This window comes from Anabrus simplex, chromosome 2 (assembly GCF_040414725.1).
Source record: "Anabrus simplex isolate iqAnaSimp1 chromosome 2, ASM4041472v1, whole genome shotgun sequence".
Lineage (NCBI taxonomy): Eukaryota > Metazoa > Arthropoda > Insecta > Orthoptera > Tettigoniidae > Anabrus > Anabrus simplex.
In genome coordinates this window covers 194,319,537-194,343,584 of record NC_090266.1, presented here as the reverse complement: position 1 = coordinate 194,343,584, position 24,048 = coordinate 194,319,537, and the positions used below count along the sequence as shown (strand labels likewise).

Here is a 24,048-nt window from a genome sequence, read left to right as displayed (position 1 = left end):
GAAAAAGACAACTGAAGACACTTTAGTCCTCTCGTATGATTGCCAAAAGAATCAGGTAGTACCTAAAGTACCTGATCAGAGAGCATACTATTCCCGACAACTTTATATGTACAATTTTAGAGTTGTCGAAGGTTCGTCACAAGAAAGGCTTGGTAAGGACAACGTCTTTTCGTACACCTGGTGTGAACATGAACACCCAAAAGGCTCCAACGAAAATGCGAGTGCTGTTTTCCATTCCCTTAATACTAGAGCTATAAGTCCTAGTATTAAGACAGTGCGCCTCTTTGCAGATGGCTGTGGGGGCCAGAATAAAAACAGCATTATCATCAGAATGGTATCAAAGTGGTTACTTGATCATGCACCAGCAAATGTCGGTCAAGTTAAGCTTATCTTTCCTGTTCCTGGCCACTCCTTTATGCCCTCTGATAGAGTGTTCGCATTTTTTGAAAAATAAATCCGCAAGAAGGACACAATTATTTCACCCCAGGAGTATAGGGACATTTACTCTATATACTGTACCGTGTTTAAACTTGGATCTGAGTGCCCAAACTTTAATTGGAAAAAAGCTGTCGGAGAGGTCCTTAAGCCACCGGGAAAATGGCATTTTCAGTTTAATGCTTCTAAAAGGTTCATCATTAGTAGAAACAAAAGGAGAACAAATACTTTGGTAAGAGGAGAAGTTTTTTATCGGAGTGACCTTAGGAAACGACAATCCGTAACTCGGAAGAACAAAGTAATCAGTGACATCCATCCACTTCCAATACATAAAGGAAATGCTCTAAAACCGGCCAAACATAGAGATGTTGACAATTTGCTGAAAAGTCACTACGGTGAAGATTGGAAGAACATGAATGAACTGTCTTTGTATGTAGAAGTATTGAATAACTCCCTCGCAGATGATACTGAAGCTGACCAACAGTGCGAACATCAAGAAGACTGTTTTGAGAACAATGAACTGAGAGTCTAGGTTCATCCAATCTGTACTCTATTCTCAGTACCTCTTGATACTGCTTTATATTTGTAATTTACATTAACTTTCAAGTTTTTATGTAATAAAGGGTAATACGTTTAACATGTACCTAAGAAATTAACCATGGCAATTTAATCTTTTTAACAATATAAATTAACCTTGAGAATTTAATCTTTTAACTCAATGTAACCTTCACTATGTAGTTTCCAAAACCAGTCTACACCACGAAAGTTTATTCCAGAAAATGCCATTTTTCCTTGTTAGTTCCAAAACATGCTTTCCGCATATTTGGCGGTTTTGTACCAAAAACTGCCTTATCCAACCATGTTTGTTCCAAAAACAGTCATCCACCCTGTACAATTCCAAAAAGTGCCTTATCCATATTTAAACTTTACATATTTAATAACAGGTTTCTCTAAAGTAAATAGATTTAACATTTCCTGGTTCTACAATTCATATCGGTATCGGTGGTATAAGACATGTATCATTAATATGTCAGCATCATATTGAAACAGTTTTTCCTCTCTCCTGAAAAATTTGTGAAAATGGAGAAGGCAGGTTTTGGAACTATACTACTCACTTCCTTACGATGTGCTTACGTCTTGACATGGTGCTACTACTGTACTCTACTCTACTGTATGACTCTACCCCGTATGAACGATACGAGTGTCAACTCTACCAGACAGCGGTAGAGTAGAGTAACGTGGCTACTCTACTAACTACTCTACTCGCCTCGCTACTCTACCCGTGTAAACCAGCCCTAATCATTAACGTGGGTCTCCATTCACTTCCAGACATCCAAGACTATTTTTCTCAGACATGGGTAGATAAAACTCCTTTTTTTTCAGTGATGTCCCCCTCCCCCCCTCACCCCTTGATGAATTCTTGTTTCTCTACTGGAATTTCCCTTTTGCCCACACAGAGGGAAATAAACAACTTTGAAAGATGGAACTTACACAGGGTTTTCTAAAAAGAATCGGGGAGAAATGTATGCTTTTTTTATTCACCTGACCCTACAATTTCAGTGGATAAGAGAACAATCTCTTTAAAGGGTAGAATGGTATTCAAAGTGTATAACCCAACTAAACCAACAAAGTTTGGATTGAAAGTTCTTGCAATCTCAGGTAGCACTATTGGCTATCTGTTTAACTTTGAGCCTTTTATGGGAAAGACTTAAAATGAAGATCCCAGTCTACTGATGATCACACAGATGGCTAAAATATTTTGTTCTTCTCTCACAAAAAATCAAAATGACCCACCCTCAGGTTTCCACATATACACTGACGAATAATACATTTCACCTCATTTGGCAGGAGAATTATTCGATATGAGAATGGTAACAACTGGTACAGTCATGCCAAGTAGGAAAGATATGCCAGAAAATATTAAGCCTGCGAAAGTTTAAAAAAAATGAAGAAAGTTGGCATAATGAGTTACAGAAAGTACGAAAAATTAGCCTTGACTTGGAAGGACAAAAGGGTGGTACGTATGCTCAGCACGTCCCAAAGGGGACAGAAATAAGGTCATGGATGTCCCTTCTGAATTTCCTAATCAGCCTTCAACTTCCAAGCCAAATCTAGTACTAGATTACCCCAAATACATGGGTGGGGTAGACAGAACCGACCTCTTATCCATTTTTTAGGAGTTTGCACAAAAGGTACTAAAATATGTTCTTTTGGCTTTTGGAGATCTCCATAGTAAATTCGTATTTGCTATACACTATGGTACAGAAGGAAGCCAACAAAATTCTAATGAAACACAAAGCATTTAGTAAGCATGTAGTTGAATCACTCATGGCAGAACATATGGCCACGTGTAAATGTTCGGAAAGATCCAGCCAGGGGCAGACATCAGGAGGCTCATCATGTGAGAGATTGAATGGCATGCATCATTTTATGGATAGGTGGGACTAGAAAACTGGTGCATTTCCTTGCATCATATGTAGGACAAAAAGAGAAAGGAATGCACCATCTACTTTTGTGAAACCTGCTCAGCCAAACCATATCTCCACCCCGACAAATGTTTCCAGATCTGTCACTCACAGCAATATCTTCCCATGTCATAAACTGTGGAACTTTCTACCAATTAGTATTAGTGCCCTTATAGAAATATTTAAATTTAAAGTCAAGAATTTCATGTTTGGTCCGTATTGAATAGAGATTACAAAACAATAAGTTAAATTGTACAAGATCCACCTTTTCAATACAAGATATGTTGTTGATTAATATTACATCATCATTAATTAAATGGTACTGGTTTCAACATCCATGGACGTCATCATCAGCCAAATAGGGTCATTATACAAAGATACATATTAAAGTTAAAACACATAAAATTGACCCTCATAATTAAAACTATCTATAACAAGTTAAAATATAAAGCATATTTATGCTAAATGTCCAGGTTTGAATATGTAATTAGTACAAGATTGACAACTTGTTAGTCACGAATAAAATAAAAAAACTGAAGCTGAGAAGCCTCGTAGAAATAAGTTCGAAGTTGATTTGGGTGCTTTGTACAGCATTGGCATCAACGTAACTTATGTAGAGAAATGTATGCTAAGTGCGATGCAGTAATGTAAAAATACATTGAAAGAAGTGGATATTAAGCCTTCCAGCATGATTTACTTCTTTAGCACCTCTTGGTGGAAGTATTATAATCCATGTTGAAATCCAGCTATGATCCAAGGAATCTTGCATCAAAATTGAACAGGAATCTCTATTTGCATTCACTCTAGATTTATCTTCTTAGTTGAAGTTTAATTTCCAATTATGTATGTAGAGTCCTCAGTCCGAAGGCTGGTTGGAACCTCAAAAGCTTTACCATTAGCTGACATAGATGATCTTATGCCTTTGCTGGTGAGATGTAGTGTTTACAGTGCACTATGTCTTCTGGTATGGGCTAGAATAAATTTGTTACTTTCATTGACCTGTCTCAGTCTCATCCTTGGCTTTGACAATATGAAAGTGACTGAGGTATGAGTGATGCTACTAATACCATTCCTTATGCAGCCAGTTCCTGTTATGAATGGTGTGAAAATATCGCTCATAAGGTTGTTTGGTGCATGCATTTCAGTGGGCTTGGCAGACTGATCTGTTATAGCAACTTCTGGCTTGGTGAGGAAAGCAACAGGAAACTACCTCACTCCTCATTTCCCTAGTAAATCTCTTCATTGAGGCCTGGGCTATTTATAACAGCTGTTGCCAGAGCTGTGGAGGATCAAACCAGCCTTCGGGCTGATTACACAACATACATACAGATTATCTTAGGAAATGTATGTAGGAAGTCAACAAAGTAAATGGTTAGCTGCAAAATTTTTGAGATAAATGGTAATATAATATATTTTTTAAAGTATAATTTGAAACAATATGTATTTTGAGCACTTTCTAATATCTTTCTTTGCCTTTGTCTCTCTCGGTGCAAAATATATCCACTAACCATAGTAACAAGGCCGATTTAATATTACGACTAAGATTTAAGAATTCCGATTTTTTTTTAAAAGTATACAGTAGTTAGCCCTCTTATGAGAGAAGGGGAAAAAGAGTAATAACTAGTGTGTTGATGTGGTTGGAGACTGATTGCGTTGACTGCATGGGGGTGGATTGTGTAGCTGTAAACTTATATTTGTGAGATGGTGGGTTTGATGGCTGCCCTGAAGATGGCTTTCCATTTTCAGACCAGGCTATACCTATCCCTTCATTACCAAAAACTGACATGAGTTAGTGCAATATTCATTAATGATTAAGAAATAGAAATAAGTAGATGGAAGAATTTACAGAATAGTGAAATACTGGACAGAAGGAAAGAATAATGTATAAATGAATTCAGAATAAGTGAAATCACCAGCTACCAGTAATTATCTGAACTTGAACATGTTATCTCAGAAACGTATAAACATTTAAAAACATGGTTCACACTTTCTGGAAAGTCAGGGAATTTTGGAAAGATCAGGGAAAGTCAGGGAAACACTGAAAAAAATGCTGAAAATCAGGGAAAATAGCTAGGTCTTTTAAAAAAGTCACGTATTTTTAAATTACATCATTCGCTCGTGCTTGTTGCTGTGGTAAGTCATCAACAAATGTGTGATTTCTTCTTGATAACAGCTGCTGAAACAAATTGTAATAAAGTTCAGGTAAGAAATATTTATACAGTATATTAAATATCCATTATTACTGTTAAAATAGAATTAATCAAGAACTACATGAATTTACACTATATTACAAAATTACACTTTAAGTATACATTTATGATACTTCAATTTTCATTTTCAAGTACTGCAAAAGTACAAAACCATATGAAGCATACTTCATATACATAATACTTACCATGTTGTTAATATGAAACAATTCACTGTATGCCTTTAATATATAAAGGTAGACAGGAGGTAAGTCTACCACTATCTTAAAGGCTACAGAAATTTGCCATCAAAGGCTACATTCTAGTTTTTATTCTTTTTATTTTAGATATTTAGTCATTTATTATAAATATGTTCTGCAAGGTCTTTTTGTATACACACATTTATTGTAATTGAATATATTTTATGTTAATTTTCTATAAAGTAACTTATTTTTTCGTTGCAGGTTCATTTTGAGTATGCCATCATCTAAGAAAACCTCTTTTAATGACCAATGGTAGGACTATAAAATCAACCCCCAGTTCACAGGCTGATTAAGTAACGCACCTACCATTTCACAAGCTCATTGCAACATTTGCATAAAATCAATTGATTTATCAAACATGGGTCGTCAAGCTGTTATATCTCATAATAAAGGAAAAATTCATATGGGTTTAGCTAAAACAAAAGAAGACCAATCTTCCATTAAAAACTTCTTTGTGCTTCTACAAGTACCTCAATAGAAAATGTTGCTAGAACGAGTCAAGCCAACTAGTCAGGAAAGTATGGAAATTTCACACCAGCCTGAGATTTTGAAATCTGCTCAACAGTCAGTTGAATCATTTTGCGCAAGGAACGATGTTACAAAAGCGGAAGCAATATGGGCTTTGAAAGTTGTTAATAGCAAGTTTTCATTAAATTCATTTTCATATGTAGGAGAAACATTCAAACTAATGTTCCCAGACAATTCAGTTGCTTCGAAGTTTAAAATGGGTGCTACAAAGTGCAAATACATTACAAACTATGGTCTAGCTCCTCATTTTTCCAATGAACGCAATGATACGTTGCAACAGCGTGATGATTACATCATCTGTTTTGATGAGTTAAATAAGATAGTACAAAGGGGACAGATGGATATACACAGTTCAAAAAAATTAGGGGAACATGTTTTGTAACGTCTGGTATGTGAACGTTAATTTGGTAGATGGGGTTTCAATGGTCGTGCAGCATACCTTGAGACCTTAGCTACTCAGGGTATGTCAAATCAGTTATACTCCATCTGTAGGCTTAGCCATGCATTAAACTGTCAGGTGACCCCTCAAAACAAAGTGAATAGCAGTGCGTTTGTGTGTCGTTGTGAGGTACACAGACTGCTGCGGTCGTTTGAGCACATTGTACGTCAACTAGCACATCCCATGAGACATCTTAACGAGGTTCAAGTTGCAAGGGGCGTCACATTGATTCAGGAAGGATGGAATTTTCGTCATGTTGCTGTGGATCTCAATGTCTCTCTGTCAGTTATTCACCGCTTGTGGAATCACTACAGTGGGACAGGCTAGTTCACAAGGAGGGTTGGACAAGGTCATGAACCCATGACAACCCCACAAAATGACTGATATCTGACCATCTGTGTGTTGCGTCGTCGTTACTGCCAGAGAACTGCAACAATACCTCAGGAGGGTCACTGGAGTCACTGTGTCTGACCAGACAGTAAGGAACAGGTTAAGAGAAGTGTCCTTACGACCCAGACATTCTGTTTGAGTGCCCTGTTTAACGCAGCAACATCGCGCAGCTCATCTTCTGTTTGTCCGCACCCACGTCAACTGCCAACTTCGCCAATGGAGACCTGTGGTGTTCACAGGCGAGTCCAGATTTCCCCTGACACAGCGTGATGGACGTCAACATATATGGTGACGCTGTGGTGAGCAGTACATGCCAAATATTGTCGAGGAAGACGACCAATTTGGACAAGGTTCTGTGATGCTGTGGGGTGGCATCAATATTGTTGGCTGTACGGATCTTGTCGTTGTCCGTTTAATCTTAATGCTGCGGGGTACATCAAGCGGATACTGCTACAGCATGTGTTGGTTGCTGCATGCGGTGTTGGCCCTGAATACATACTCGTGCACGACAATGCCAGGGCTCATATAGCGCGCATCACCAGAGCTGTCTTGCGAGAACTGGACATTCAAGAGATGGAATGGCCAGCAGTGAATCCCGACCTTAATCCCATCAAGCATGTGTGGGATAGGCTTGACAGAAGTTTTCGTGGGCGTCCTGTTCCACCACAGACTCTCTAAGATTTCAAAGAGGCTCTCATTGAAGAATGGGACCTGATACCGCATTGTGACCTCCGTCGACTTATATGGCGTATGCCATGTAGGTGCCAAGCTGTGATAAATGCTCATGGAGGACATACACCATACTGAAGCTATCCAACTGTGTTAAAATCCACCATGGAGGACTGTTATCACTTTGTTTTCACCCCTATTTGGACATTTCCGTTGTGTTCTGAAAATGAATGTGAATCCATGGATGTTCTTTTGTATACTTCAATGGTAAAGAATAAAGGTTTAGTTGGTAATATATGAGGACGGTTTGAAAAGTTCTCGGAATCACCGCTAGATGTCAATGCTAGAGCAACAAGGTTCCCGCGCAATTATCACACATCCTTTGTGAGTGAACACGTGGCGCGTCAGTGCTCTAGCTGCAGGAGTGTGGTATTGACGACTCTTTGTTGTTGCTCCCGTGTAGTGATTTGTGACAATGGGAAAATCTGAGATTTGAGCAGTGATTAAATACTTTGTAAAGAAAGGTATGAAAGCAAAGGAAATTCATGCCGACTTTCAGAACACACTGGGGGCGCTGCTCCTTCATTTTCAACTGTTGCCAAGTGGACCAGCGAGTTTAAATTTGGTCGGGAGAGCTTGGATGATTATCCGCGTAGTGGACGACCAAAAAGTGTTACGACCCCAGAATTTATCGCAAAAGTGCATGAAATAGTCATGGAGGATCGTCGACTGAAAGTGTAGGAGATTGCTGAAGCTGTAGGGATGTCTTCTGAATGGGTATATTATATTTTAACCGAAGAATTGGGTATGAAAAAATTATCCGCAAGATGGGTGCCGCGGCTTTTGACATTGGACAATAAACGTACCAGATTATAAATGTCCGAACATAGTCTGGCCCGTTTTCAGTGCAACCAACAAGATTTTTTGCGCCAGTTTGTGACTACAGATGAAACGTGGGTCCACTACTATACCCCAGAGACAAAACAGCAGTCAAAGCAGTGGAAACATGCTGATTCACCACCACCACCAAAGAAAGCAAAGGCAGTGCGTTCGGCCAGATAGGTCATGGCCTCAGTTTTCTGGGATGTAAAAGGCATTCTGCTGATAGATTATCTTCCTACTGGCCAAACAATTACGGGGCAATACTATGCAAACCTCCTAGACCAACTACAGGAAAAGATATGCGAAACAAGGCCTGGTGTGGCAAGGAGAAAGGTCACATATTTCATCAGGACAACACTCCGCCACACACAAGTGTTATTGCCTTGGCAAAACTTCATGAACTGGGATACGAATTGTTGCCACATCCACCTTATTCACCTGATTTGGCACCATCAGACTTTCATCTATTCCTCAAGTTGAAAATTTTCCTCGGTGGACGGAGATTTTCTACAAGGGAAGAACTGACAGCCGAATTGGAGAGGTATTTTCCAGGCCTGGAGGAATCTCATTTTCGAGATGGGATCAAGGCACTGGAACATCGCTGGACCAAATGCATTAGTCTACAGGGAGACTATGTTGAAAAATAAAAGCAGTTCCACCGAGGTAAGATACTTAATTCTAGTACATTCCGAGAACTTTTCAAACCACCTACGTACCTGGGTGTGAGGTATTGTTTAGTGGAGCATGGCATACGTTCAAAAACATGTTCCCCTAATTTTTTCAAACTGTGTATTTGTAAGTTTTTTTGACATCAATAGGAGTAGAGTACTTACAGAGTATTTTAATATTGTGCTTTTAGTCAGAGCTACTGCGCGAGATTTACTTGAAAGTTTTAGAACAGGTGTCCATCCATTGAAGCAAAAAAATATTCTTCAGGTTTCAATGGATGGCCCAAATGTTAATTTGAGTTTTATGAAAATGTTAGAAGATAGAATGAAGGAAGAAAATCCCGATGGGGAAATACTCACTAACATTGGAGTTTGTGGGGTACGTGTGATAAAAGGAGCGATTGGGTCTGGTCTGCTAGCTGCAAAGTGGAACGTGCATGACTGTTTGCAAGATGCATATTACATTTTCAATGATTCTCCTGCCCGCCTCGCAGATTATATCACTCTTACTGGCAATACAGTTTTACCTTTAAAATACCGTACCACTAGATAGTCGGATAATTTGGCATGTAGTGACAGACTTTTAAACATTTTTGACAGTGTTAAGGAAATCATTGATTCATGAAAAGTTTTGAATAAAACCATTAGGAAATATTTCAGAACAAACAGAAGACAGTTTCAGCAATTATTGCAAAGTGGCATTTTTCGAAAACATCTCCCTAGAATGTGAACCATTTCTAAGAAAATTTCAAACTGTGGATCCACTAGCTCTGTTTTTGTTTACAGATTTGCAAATCATTTTATGTAGTTTGTTGGAAAGGTTCATAAAAAGTGAGAAACTACCTTCTAGTACATCTGCTCTCTTCTCCTTGGTCTTAAAAGATAAGCTTAACTACTGTGACTTGAAAAATATTGATATCGGTTTCCAAACCAAAAAGCTTCTTAAAGAAACCAAAGCAAAGGAAACTGATATTCAAAAGTTCATATTAGAGTGTCAAACTATACTGATCAAAGTGACTGAAAAATTTATAGAGAAATGTCCTATTCAGAACTGTACAAGGTTTGTCATCTTTGGAGCCCAACAATCAATCAGAACAAGGAAAACAGAGTTAACATATTATTAGAATTGTTGTACACTCCTAACAGAATTTCTGATGTTTTTGCTGAAAAAGCTAAAACACAGTGCAGTCGTCTTTGTTGTGAAGTACACATTACATTTGAACAACATTTCAAAACTTATTTAGAAAATGCAGGTTCATCTGCAAACTTGATGACTTTTATTCAGGCTTATTGACGAGAAACAAAAAATATCAGGAACTATGGCAAGTTATTAAACTTGGTTTAATCTTTTCTCATGGAAATGCTACTGTTGAGAATGGATTTTCAATTTTTTTTAAAAATTTCTTGTTGAAAATTCACTTGAATACAGCTTAGTTGTGCAACATAACAGTTCACAATGCAATCAGATTCTACAAGGCGTGTTTTTTAAGTAAGGTCCTTTTGAGAATAAGTACACAACGAAAGGTTATTTCAAAAAATTAAATTTATTTTCAGAAAGTACATACTTCACTCTATTTTTTGACATAGTTGCTAAGTTTGTTCAAACACTTATCATACCTTGTAACCAATTTTAAAATACCCTCTTCATAGAAACTTGCCGCCTGCTCCGATAACCAAGAGTTCACTGCCGTTTTCACGTTGTTCATCATTGTAATGGTTGCCACTGAGGTGATGTTTGAGGTGGAGGTGCTGATGGTAATCGCTCGGCGCAAGATCAGGACTGTAGGGTGGGTGGTCTAAAACTTCCCAGCCAAAACTGTCCAATAAATCATGGGTCTCACCTGCAGTGTGAGGTCTTGCATTGTCGTGGAGAAGGACAATTCCCTTTGTCAGCATGCCCCGTCTTTTGTTTTGAATCGCTCTGCGTAGCTTTCTCAGGGTTTGGCAGTATGCTTCTGTGTTGATAGTGGTTCCTCGTTGCATGAATTCGACCAACAAAACACCATGCCTATCCCAAAACACCGACGCCATGATTTTGCGCTGGGACAGACTCTGTTTGGCCTTCACCTTTACAGGCGAGAGAGAGAGAGAGAGAGAGAGTGTGTGTGTGTGTATGTGTGTGCGTGCGTGTGTGTGTCCCCATTCCGTGCTCTGTTGCTTCTATTCGGGCGTGATATGCGAAACCCATGTTTCGTCCCCAGTTACGATCTGACTTAAGAAGCCGTCACCTTCTTCGTCATTACAAGTCAAGAACTTCATTGCACACTCAGATCTTTGGTTTTTGTGGTCCTCTGATAGGAGTTTTGGGACCCAACGGGAGCACAGTTTCCTAAACTTTTGGTGTTCAGAAACAGTGTTGTAAAGCACTGATCTCGACACGTCAGGAAATTCGTTTGAGAGATCTGTTATTGTGAAGTGCCTTGTTCTCACGAATCTTACTTCAAATGAAGCCACCAAATTGTCTGTAATCAAAGAAGGGCGACCGGAGCAGCCCTCATCATGGATGTTGTCACGGCCATCTTTGAATTGTCGCACCCACTTACGCACTTTGCTTTCACTCATAGCAGTATCACCGTACACTTCGCAAATCTGTCGATGAATTTCTGCAGCAGACAGGTTCCTTGCTGACAAAAACCGTATCGCTGACCGAACCTCACACGCGACGGGCGAGTTGATAGTCTTAAACATTTTGAAAGCACAGAACAGAACCGTACAGGTTAGCTACAGAGCTGAAACTGAGCACAGTTGTTCCCGAGGCATACTGGTACACGACGCATGCGCTCGTTGTGATATGCGCGTGAAGTACTAGTGTCTACAACAAAACGGACCTTACTTAAAAAACACACTTCGTATGAAAGCGTCCAAAAAATACCAATAACCCAAGCACTCTTGAACATTGTCAGAGCTGCCCACAGATGATATGAGGAAAGCCTCCAGCAGTCAAAAGGAGCTCAAAAAGAAGAAAAGAATAGAGCAGAAAAATGAAAGGTATCCTTGGAAGTTAAGAAGCTTGAAAATATTAGAAAAGTAAAGAAACTCGAAGCTTTGAGTGAAGAAGAAAACATCACATCTAAAATACTATTGTTGGAGAAGACAAAACAAGCATAGCCTTGTTGATTTTCATGTATTTAGAATGGACAAAATCAGCATTTGACCATTTTGACATCCAATCAATGACAGTGTCCAAAGAAGACTGTTTTCAGAGTTATCTGAAACGTTTCAATTTACTAGAGGTGTAATGGTACAGATTTACACATTTAACTAATGATATACTGTATTAATTTTTAGCATACCTTAAAATGTTTGTATAATTAATATTGTAGAATTTGTTTAGTTGATTACTTTAAAGCACTAGACCGAGTATGACATTGTATTCAATTTGAAAATTTTTATTATGTAATCAGCGAGTATTGTAAGACTAAAAAGGTGAGCGATGGATGGCTATGGGGATGGTGGAGGCCGATTAAGAAAAAAGAAAAGAAAAAATGAAAATGATCGATATCCTTCCTGTCATTTAATGAGTGAAGAGTCAGAGAAATATTGTCTTTTCAGTCATGGAAAGTCAGGGAAAGTCAGGAAAAAAAGTACCAAAATAAAAGTGTGAACCATGAAAAAAATGTGAGAACAACTAAAGCCATCATCCACTCTACATGGTGCATCTGCCTGAAGATTACAATAGACGTTGTACTGTATGAAAAAGTTTATCGTTATGGAGTTACGAGGAGGAAAGTTCATATAAAAACGGATAAAATTAAATTTGGAAACCTAGGAACGAGGATAAAACACATACCTGGGTAAATGCAATAGCAGGATTACCTTAATGTATGTTCTTAGCATTCTGAATTTTTATTTTATTCATCCCTTATTTCAGAAGTTATCGTTAGTAAAGGAGTCGACCTTCTTGGATCTTATTTTTGCAGATTTATATTGTACTAGCTGGTGTACCCGTGCTTTGCTACGGGATTCTCAGAAAGACTGCCTTTGTGGTTTTCCTATCTGAAGTCGTCAGAAGGAATGTAGTGATTAAAAGCAATGTTATATAAAATACTCAATCAAATTAATAAACCGCACATTTTCTCACTTTTAACGAACAGTACTACGGTGCTGATCTAACAGTCCAAAGTTCCAATGCTGCAATGACCAGACCGCAGACAGCCGTGAACACTTCTCTGCCAATATTCCATTAAATATGCACACTGCTTATTCCAATCAGTGCCTCAGAGTAGGAATTGAATAGCTCAAATGCTATTATGAACCAGTTTGTTATGTATCAGTAGGATCAGAAATTTATCTAACTCCCCAGCTACTTCCCGCCAGTTTTCAGGCAGGCTCTTATACTCGGTACGACCAGGTGAGTTGGCTGTGCACATAGCTTTGAGCTTGGATCCGGGAGGTAGTGGATTCAAACTCCACTGTCAACAGCCCTGAAGATGGTTTTCTGTGGTCTTCAATTTTCACACCAGGAAAATGCTGGGGCTGTAACGTAATTAACGTAGGGGCTGCTTCCTTCCCACTCCTAGCCCTTTCGTATCCCATTGCTGCCATGAGTCCTATCTATGTCGGCGCGACGTAGAGCAAATTTTTAAAAAACTCGGTATACAGCAGTAATCCCATCTATCGGAGATGAATGGCAACAGAGACACAAAGCAAATCACAACAAACAATGGTCAATGTAATGTTATTGTTGATCAGTGTTATGAGCTTTCTGTATTGTACAGTAGGCCTTCACATTCAGTTTTCTTTCGACTCTGTAATATAAGGCCGTCTTATAAAATTAATTATAGCGTAGACTGTAGTTCCTTATTCCCCGACTTTACATACCGATTTTCATTAAATTCTGTTTACCCATTTTCTCGTGACGGCGCTGATATCATCTTGGCAACAAAAATCCATATTCATGAATATCTCCGTTATCATAGCCGGTACGGTCAAAATGTATAAGACATAAATGATCGGAAATTTAATACTATGTAACTTTACTTATATAGTAATTGTCAATAAGACCACTAATAACACAAATATTCGAGAATTAAATTTTGGGCCTTCCCCTAAACTACCATTTTGCTTAGCATGAATAAACTTATTTATGGCCTAGATTGTAGCGACTTATTCTCCGACTTTGCATACCGATTTTATTTACGATGGGACAACTAATAACAAATATTTGAGAATTAAATTTTAGGCCTTCCCCTAAACTACCATTTCTCTCAGCGTGAAAAAGATTATTTATGGCCTAGATTGTAGCGACTTATTCCTGGACTTTACATACCGATTTTCATTAAATTCTCTTCAGTCGTTTTCTCGTGATGCGTGTACATACAGACAGACAGACAGAAATTACGGAAAATTAAAAAAAATGCATTTCCTTGTTACTATGGACATGACTGATACAGAAATACCATCCTTTTTAAATTTTGAGCCAGGCTGAGTGGCTCAGATGTTTTAAGGCACTGGCCTTCTGACCCCAACATGGCAGGTTCGATCCTGGCTCAGTCCGGTGGTATTTGAAGGTGCTCAGATACGTCAGCCTCGTGTCGGTAGATTTACTGGCATGTAAAACAACTCCTGCGGGACTAAATTCCGGCACCTCGGCGTCTCCGAAAACCATAAAGGAGTAGTTAGTGGGACGTAAAACAAATAACATTATTATTATTATTATTATTTAAATTTTGAGCAATGTACAGACAAAACTCTTTATTTATATATATAGACTCTGTGATAGTAAAGTCTTGATTTGTTGTTTTGTTAATAAATGTGTTTTAACGATTCTTTCTGGCAGACATGTTTTAAAATTTGAACATAAAAAGACATCATCATTGATGTATTTTAACTTCAAATTTTAACTATATTGAATATCTTTTAATTGTAACCGCCAAACCATCTTAGACTGTTCGGTGTATTGAATAAACTAATCTAACTGTGAACTGTTTGTTGGTCCTTTCATGAGGTGGATGAAGGTTATCTTGAATTTGTGTACTGTACTTCCTCATAGTTTTTAAGAATTATCCTTGTTACCTTTTGTGTCTTCTTCTTATTATTATTATTATCCTACTTCATTTCCCATTTCCAGTCTTTTGGGTTGGGTTGTGAATCAAGGACCTCCACAGTTTTCAATCTCTCCACCACTCCCTTTCTTCCTCCATTATTTCTTTTATTTTTACTCCTCTCTTCGCTATACTCTCCTTCACCGTATCCATCTACCTCTTTCTGGGCCTTCCCCATTGTCTTCCTCTTATTATTTTCTCTGTAAATACTCTATTTGGAACTCTATCCTCTTCCATTCTCAGCATATGTCAATTCTGTTTCAGCTTACCGGTCTCTATCTTGTCTTGCTATTGAGGGAATCCAATTCTCTCTCTGATTTCTATGTTTTTGATTTTATCCCTTCATGTCTTCCCAATTATTCCTCTAAAGAATTTCATCTCGGCTACTTGGATTCTGCTTTCATCATGTTTTGTTGTTGTCCATGTGCCTGCTGTGTATGTCAAAATCAGGGTGTTATACACCGAGCACAGAATTTTCTTGCATTCCTCTGGGATGTCCTGGTTCTACACTATACCTCTTACACATGGATAAAATCCATTGGCTTGTTGGATTCTCTTTCTAATTATTTCTAATTATTTTCCCATCTTCTGCAAGTATACTCCCCAAATATTTGAAGCTTTTCACAACTTCTAATGGTCTTCCATTTACTTGAGTATTCCCTCTTCCTTCTCTATTACCTCTCGTCATTACTACTGTCTTGCCTTTCTCCACACTTATTTTCATTCCGTATTCCTCTATCTCCCAATTCCATACAGTAACTTATTCTTGTACTTCCATTTCTTCTTCCCCCCATGTTAGTGTGTCGTCTATGAGGAGTAAGTCTTTTTTTTCTACCGTGAACTGGTTTGTTTGTCCTATCTTATTCTTCACACTACTTACACACTTTTCATACATGGATTTGATTATTTGTACTTATGCTCTGCCTACCTTCTTTTTTATCAGTGCATCCCAGACCAGTTGCCTTGGTACACCGTCAAATGCCTTCTCAATATCGATAAATGCAATTGCTAAATACTTGCTGAATACTTCAATCATGTTCCTTAATGCAAAAACTAGATCAAAAGTTGATCTAGCTCTTCTAAATCCATATGCTCTTTCTACACTATCTTTTCTACTTTAATCCTCAGTCTTCCCTCTAATATCTTCTCAAAGATCTTTGTTACATGTGAAGTGAGGGTGATTCCCCTTTAATTGCTCCATTCTTTCTTATCATCCTACCGGGCGAGTTGGCCATGCGGTTAGGAGCGCGCAGCTGTGAGCTCGCATCTGGGAGATAGTGGGTTCGGGCCCCACTGTCGGCAGCCCTGAAGATGGTTTTCCGTGGTTTCCCGTTTTCACACCAGGCTGTACCTTATTTATTTACATAGTTTACGCCCACATTGGAGCACTTAAATCAAACCCAAATACATTTATGTTAACAAAGAATTAACTGAAGATTTAGCTTGCATCATCTTCTTCCTTTCCCAAAACCTGACCTGGCTGCCCTTTCTTCATCAGATATGACATATTGTTTGTGTTGTACAGTTTTTAATGACAATCTTATTTGTTTGTTCTTGAGAATCCTTTTTTTCTTCTCTATTTTCAATTTGCTTCATTGTAATATTCAGCTCTTCTAAATCATTCTGAACTTCTTTAAACCAATTATTTTTTGTTTTTCTTTTCCAAAAGTAATTAAATAGTTGTTTTATTATCCTATTATCATTTAATCTAGAAATATGACAGAAAAAGGCAATTCTTCTTTTTCTCATCGTATTTATTATAGATTCACTTTCCCTATAAACCACTGCATTAGGCAATAATCTCCATTGTCCATCTACCTGATGTTTTTTATTAATGATTGTTCTGAGTATCCTTCTGTCAACCTTTTGCAGTGTATCAGTTGTTGCTTTGGTGTTCAATTTAAATAGTGTTTCACAAGCATAAGTCGCTTCAGGTTTAATGATGGAACAGTAATGTTGAAGTTTAGCATTTATTGAAAGAGATTTTTTCTTGTACGTTGGCCATGTAATTCGTTGTGCTTTTTTTAACTTAAATGTTCTGCTTTCTATTTATGATTTTTCATTGGAGTTCCAAGTTATAATTTCACCAAGATATTTAAACTTATTCACAATTTTAATTTGTTTGGTATTGGCTAAGGTAATGGTTGGTGCTGTAAGAGGGAAGGTTGGCATTATTTCAGTTTTTTCATATGAAATTTGCAATCCATCTTTTCTTGCTATGTTATCAAGTTCTTCTATTTGCAATTTAGCTTCTTCCATATCATTAGCAAGTAGTGCAAGATCATCAGCGAATGCTAAACAATTGAGTCTTATTTTTCTGCCAATCTTGATGTTAGGTTGACATATCTTATTCCATTCCCGCATGATTTTTTCCAATACACAATTAAACAATAATGGTGAGAGTCCATCTCCCTGCCGAAGTCCAGTATTAATGCCAAATGGCTTTGAGAGTTCATTTCTAAATCTCACTTTAGATTTAGTGTTCTTAAGGGTAAATCCAATAAGGCGAATCAGTTTTGGATGTAAACCAAATTCTTTTAGGATATTCAATAATGACTCACGATGGATACTATCATACGCCTTTTTAAAATCAACAAAAGTGATAACTAAATTTTTGTTTCTAACCCTATGATGCTTCATAATCCACTTTAAACTGATAATTTGATCTGGACAACTTCTCCCTGGACTAATGCCTCCTTGGTATTCTCCAAGTTCATAGTCAAGTTGTTCTTGAATTCTCATGTATAATAACTTTGAAAATATTTTGTAAGTGATATCCAGCAATGATATCCCCCGATAATTGTTGGGATCTGATCTATCACCTTTTTTATGTAAAGGGTGTATTATCGCCATACTCCACTCTTCGGGCATTTTTTCAGTATTCCAAATGTCTATGAGGTATTTATGTAAATTCTGAATGGTTTGTGTATTAACATTCTGCCATATTTCTGCAGTTAGTTGATTCTCCTCTGAAGCTTTGTAATTTTTAAGTGAATTACGAGAATGCAGAAATTTAAGTTTAAGTGAATTTTAAGTGAATAAAGAAATTTAAGTGAATGACGAGAGGTAAGGCTTTCAACACTTCATTGTAATCTGGTGGTATAACCTTTTCTAATGATGTTTTATTTATTGAATGAAGGTCATACTCTAGGTATTGTGTTGGTTCTTCACTATTAAGTAATTCTTGAAAGTATTGAGCTAAAATTTCTGCATTCTCTTGGTTACTATGTGCCAGTTTTCCATTTATATTTCTCATCATAAGTGTTGGTGGAATATAGCTTGATTGGTATTGTCGAAATGTTTTATAAAAATCCCTCGTCTTATGTTGTATGAATGTTTCATCTATGGCGTTTAATTATTCTTTGTGATAATTTCTCTTAACCCTTCTGATTTCTTTGGCTGTTTGTTTTCTAGCATTATTTAGTTCTTCACGGGACTTTTCTGTTCTCTTTTGTTGATCATTCAACCATGCTTTGTGCCTGTTTTGAATTGCTGTGTCACACTCCACGTTCCATCAAGCATGTTTCTTTTGTTTTTTAACAGGAGCAATTTCTTCAGCTATGGTTTTTAATCTTTCAATTACCGTCCCCAAATTGTCGCTTAGAGGAGTTTTAGACCTTTCAAAATACAGTTTATTATTAATTAAATAACTAGGGTCATACTTCTTCCTCCTATTGGACATGGATATTTTGTTCTTCTTTTTTGGCGTTAATTTTATTTTAATCTTGGAAATGTGTAGTGATCTGAATCTATGTCTACCCCACGGAGTACTTTCACATTATAAATTTCTGTGTGATAATTCTTGTCCATGGCCACATGGTCAATCTGGAACTCCCGCAATTTAATATTAGGGCATTTCCAAGTCATTAGTTTGTGTGGTCTTCTTTTTAAACCTTGTAAATTCCAAAATTAATCCATGATCTATACAAAGATCAATTAATCTTTGACCATTTTTATTTGTAAATTTATGCGCAGGCCATTTACCCACTACTGTACGAAATCGTTTTTCTTTTCCTATTTTAGCATTAAAGTCACCAAGTAAAATTTTAATATGTGTATCAGAGATACCTGATATCAACTGGTCCAATTCTTCCCAAAATTTTTCTGTTTCTTCCTTTTCTTTGTTATTTTTGTCATTCGTTGGGGCATGGACATTTATCAATGTGTATGTTTTATTCTCTACTTTAACTGTTAGGAGTGCCATTCTTGGGGAGGTCGAAGAAAAAGCTTCAATTGAATCTAATATGCTGTTATGGACCAAGAATCCTACTCCAAATTGAGGAACATTCTTCATCACTCTTTTCCCTGGAGGACCTTTGTAAAGGCGATATCCTCCTGATTCTAATGGGTCCTGATCTGTATTGCGAAAATCTTGAAGAGCTGTTATTACTATCTTATGCTGGTGCAATACATCTATTAAATGTTTTAACTTGCCAACTTTCATAGTTGAATTGATATTTAATGTTGCAAAAAATGAAAATTGTCCTGGTTATTGAATTTTAGTCTTTTCTTAACCTGATGTGTCTGCATGTCATCTGTTGGGCTTCCAGGCGCTCCGACTCGCCTTGATCTTCTACGTGACACCCCACCGTATCCGAGTGGTGTCTTTGTTTGGACCTGCTGATTTTGTATGTCCAAACCGGTGGATTTATTTGTGAGAAGACTAATCATATTTGGCTGATTATCTGATCAATGATCAATGTTTCTGACCATAGTCAGGGTTTACCATTCCAGATGTGATCTGGAAGGATGATTAATGAAATATGGATTGATGAATGATGAATTTGTGGAGTGGGTCTTTAATGGAGTGGTTTTCCGTTGCCTTCTCCATCCTATGCTGTTGGCCATCTAGTGGCTCTTCCGCCTTTAGGAGCAATTTCTCACTCCAAGGGCAAAAGAGTGCCTTTCCTTCTATCCACTCATCCGCCCTCCTAGGAGGCCGTTGGCACTCGATAGAGGGTGGTCTCCTTATACCGGGAGATACTCGGTCTCTTCATTCGTTAACCCCCTGTACATAATCTATATATACAGCCGTTGCCTCCTCTCTACCACGGGGAGGTGAATGTCAGGATTTCACCATCATTGAAACTGGGACCAAAAGGCATTTCCCAATTTCTCTGGTTCTTTAGAGAGGGGCTGTACCCTAATTAAGGCCACGACCGCTTCCTTCCCATTCCTAGGCCTTTCCTGTCCTATTGTCGCCGTAAGACCTATCTGTGTTGATGCAACGTAAAACAAATAGCAAAAAATAGTTCTTATCACCCTTCTTGAATACTGGGATTATCAAACACTTCCTCCAGTCTTTTGGTACTTCTTTTGTCTTCCATATCACTTGCAATAATCTATATATCCAGTGTAACCTTACTGGTCCTGCTGCCATTATCATATCTGTAGCCACTTCATCCACACCTGATGCTTTGCCACTTTTCTTCTTCTTTATAGCTCTTCCTATTCTCAACATTGTTATATCTTCATTTTGGTTTTCTTCTACCATTTCTTCTTCATGTTCCTCCTCTTCTTCCAGTTCTTTAAATTTGATATTAACCCTTTCAAGTATCAGTAAGTGGCTACATTGTTGACTGTGGAATCAGATTTAATTTGCCCAACAGTAGTTTGAGCATACCTATCACACAAAAAACACACATAAAATACTAATTAATGTAGATAATTCACTCTAATTTTTCATTCATGCCATTGAAAGTTATGACATCCATTTTTCATTCATTGAATGACTGTTGTCTGCAATGCAAATGTTTCATTTGAAATAATTTCAAAAAAGTGGATCCATGTACTCTTAAAATCTCTGCAAGTTGGACCGTCGGTGGACTTTCAGTAGGTATTTGTATAACACCGCTGTATCCACGAAATGAATATATATCAGGATTAATATATTTGTCCTCCAATTTCCAATCACTACAGTTCTTCCTTGTCACGGGCCGTGCGCGTTTGGAAGGACCTGGCGTGGCACTTTCACTTTCATTTTCTTCAATGCTATTCACACTCTAGTAAATTTTACTGTTGCTATCACTACCCTCGAACTTGAATTCATTTTCCAAAATGTTATTTCCATTTATTTACTGAATACTGATGAAAATAAACTGCTGTTCTACAATCCTTGTGTCACATAGAAGTACACACAGCATTTTTTACCAGCAGTACATACCTCAATTTTCTTATAATGGGTATTGTGAGTACTTATATTGCGAAGGGAATCTAATATGCGAAGATAAGCGAGACACTGCGTAAAGTGCGAGCTGAGTTCATCGTTTGATTTACGCACCAAAACACTGCATGCAACCACTGCTCGTCATGTGATGTGAAAGTGTTGAGTAATTTAGCAAAATACTCCTCCCATTACTGGAGAATATTCTCTCTTTGTGTCAAAATTTGTGCTGTATCTGTCTTTACAAATTTTGTACCATCTTTCCTGTTTACTTTACTTTTAACTAATCCATACACTTTCTTACTTCCTTTAACATCCTCTCACAAAGTTTCTGTGAACTTTTCCCGGAACTTCTATTTCTCTTCCTATACAGTTTTCTGCCATGCTTTCTTTGCTTCATGATACTTTTGCCTACTCTCCGTATTTCTGCCTCTTATTATTATTTATAAGTTTCATATTCCGTATTGATTGGATTCAATGTAATAGACAAGAAAAATTTCCACCGATCAATACATTTATTGATCGGTGGAACATTTTTCTTGTCTATTACATTTCTGCCTCTTATCCAACTCCTCCAAGTTTTCTGTTTTTCTTTCACTGCATCCCTTACTTTGTTATTCCACCAAGCTGTCTCTTTTCCCTTCATTTTTCCTGATACTTTACCACATGTATCTTCTGCACATTTCACCATTCCTTGTTTGAACTTGGCCCATTCCTCTTCAACACTGCCAACGTCTCCTTTAGGAATTTGTTTTTTCAGTTCTTCTTGGAACTTCTCTTGTGCTCCCTTTTTCTTTAATTTCCATACCTTTATTTTTCTTCCTCTTGTCCCTTTTAATTTCACTACTTTACCAAGTTTTAGCTACTACAATTTTATGGTCTCCTTCAGAATCTTTTTTTGTTATTTGCTTTACGTCGCACCAACAAGGATATGTCTTATGGCGATGATGAGGGAGGAAGGGGCTAGGAGTTGAAAGGAAGCGGCCGTGGCCTTAATTAAGGTACAGCCCCAGCATTTGCCTGGTGTGAAAATGGGAAACCTTCTTCAGGGCTGCCGACAGTGGGGCTCGAACCCACGATCTTCCGAATACTGGATACTGGCCGCACTTAAGTAACTGCAGCTATTGAGCTCGGTCCAGAATCTTTTCTTGGCATAGCTGTCACATCTTACAATTGACAGCATTTCTCTCTCTCAACTAAAATCAGATCAATCATTGTTTTTGTTCTCCTTTGTCCCATCTGTATCTACTTATTTTTTGGCTGTTCTTCTTTCTGATCCATATATTGTCTACTATTAATCCACTCCTTGCACAAAAATCTAGTAGTAGCTCTCCTTCTGCATTTTTATTTCCATAACTGAAAGAACCAGTTATTTCTTCTTGACCTTGCCTGTCTGTTCCTATGTGGGCATTCATGTCTCTCATTAACACCACTTCTTTATCTTCAGTGCACCTCTCCAACTCCTCCGAGAACTCCTCTAGACTCTCTTCGACATTACCTGTCTGATGTGATCATCATCATCATAATCATCACAAATCGATTTACTCTTTTCTGAGAGTGTCGTGACCCCACTGGCTTTGCTGGTTACATCTCTGCTGTAGCTTCGCCATCGCGGACGATCTTCAGTTTTCCTCAGGGCACATTGGAAAGCTAAACCGGTGATAGTCTGTACTTGTCCTATTCATCTGGTTGCAGTCCTTCCCCATGGTCTACTGCCCTCAACTTTCCCTTCCATGATTAACTTCCCTGGATTTTCTCCAGGTTGTCTTGCAATGTGTTCAAAGAAATGCATTATTCTATCAATGATACTTTGATAAAATCGTGCACTCCACTCTCCAAGCCAAGTCTGATTTTCATGATTGTGACCCTTTCCTTTATACTTAGTTTCATTCAATTTCAACAATGCAGTGTCCTTCTTTTCCATGCATACTATTAGTTCTTCCGTCTTGCCGTTAGGGGTCAAGACATATATGGTTGCAATCTTTGTCGCTGGTTGCCCACTTTTCACAGTTCCACCAAAACGAGAACACGAGGAACTGCGCACCGCTTTTGGGGGATGCCCTAACTGTTCTTGAGGCCTCTACTCACTCTCAATCATTTTATAGTCTGTTAGGACAATGGGCTCGCCACACCCAAAGGCATTTTATACCTACTGCCAGGATTCTTTCAGACCAACCCTAACAGGCGGAAACAGACACCTTTTGCAACCACCCCTAACATGGAGTGCAGACACTGCTAGATGGACTTTTGTTGTATTATCTCAACCAAGGGACCATCAGCCTGTCTAAAGTACCTCATCCGTCCAAAGCCATTGGTCTCCTCAGATTGTATTCGTATTTATCCTTGAGTCAAGGGCTGCCTCTTCCGCCACCTCCACCGTATCAAAGTCCACCTTCTCCGCCGTAGATGCCGTTTAGGTCTTCACTTTTAACCCTGAACTGGGACCCTTACCAGATGTTACACACCAGTTCAGTGTGCTCTGGGACTTGCATAGGCAGGGGCGCCACTCCCTGGGTAGGTCTACCTGTGAAGAGGGTCCCTACCTGCTACCTGCTATGTATTGCTACAAAAAAGAATAAGGAACAATTGCCTGTGTTTTTCTCTGTTTCTAATATTTGTTTCCCAGGTTTGAAATGTGATATCATAATGGAGTGACTTTTGTTATGTTTCAGTCAAAAGGTAATGAGGTGGTTGATGTCTTACAATATTTATGCTCAAATGATGTTGACATACCACTTGGAGGAATTATACACACTGGAATGCAGAATATTCACGGTGGTTATGAAAATGACTGCAGTCTTGCAAGGCTGGCTGAAAATCAGTAAGTAGAAAACAATTTACTGTTAAAACTGAAATGCTCGCTCTTTCAGTATTTACAATCACAAAGAATGGGTACCGTCCACCTAATCAATACTT

At 38.1% G+C, this 24,048-nt stretch overlaps 1 protein-coding gene across 2 annotated transcripts in view; it reads left to right on the top strand.

The window, feature by feature from the left end:
* LOC136862737 (pyruvate dehydrogenase phosphatase regulatory subunit, mitochondrial) overlaps positions 1-24,048 on the top strand; it is a 372,304-nt gene that overhangs the window by 201,434 nt on the left and 146,822 nt on the right. For both annotated transcript variants that reach the window (XM_067138964.2, XM_067138965.2), the window contains exon 10: positions 23,805-23,953. In XM_067138964.2, the coding sequence (XP_066995065.1) occupies positions 23,805-23,953 (149 nt within the window). The remainder of the gene's footprint in view (positions 1-23,804; positions 23,954-24,048) is intronic.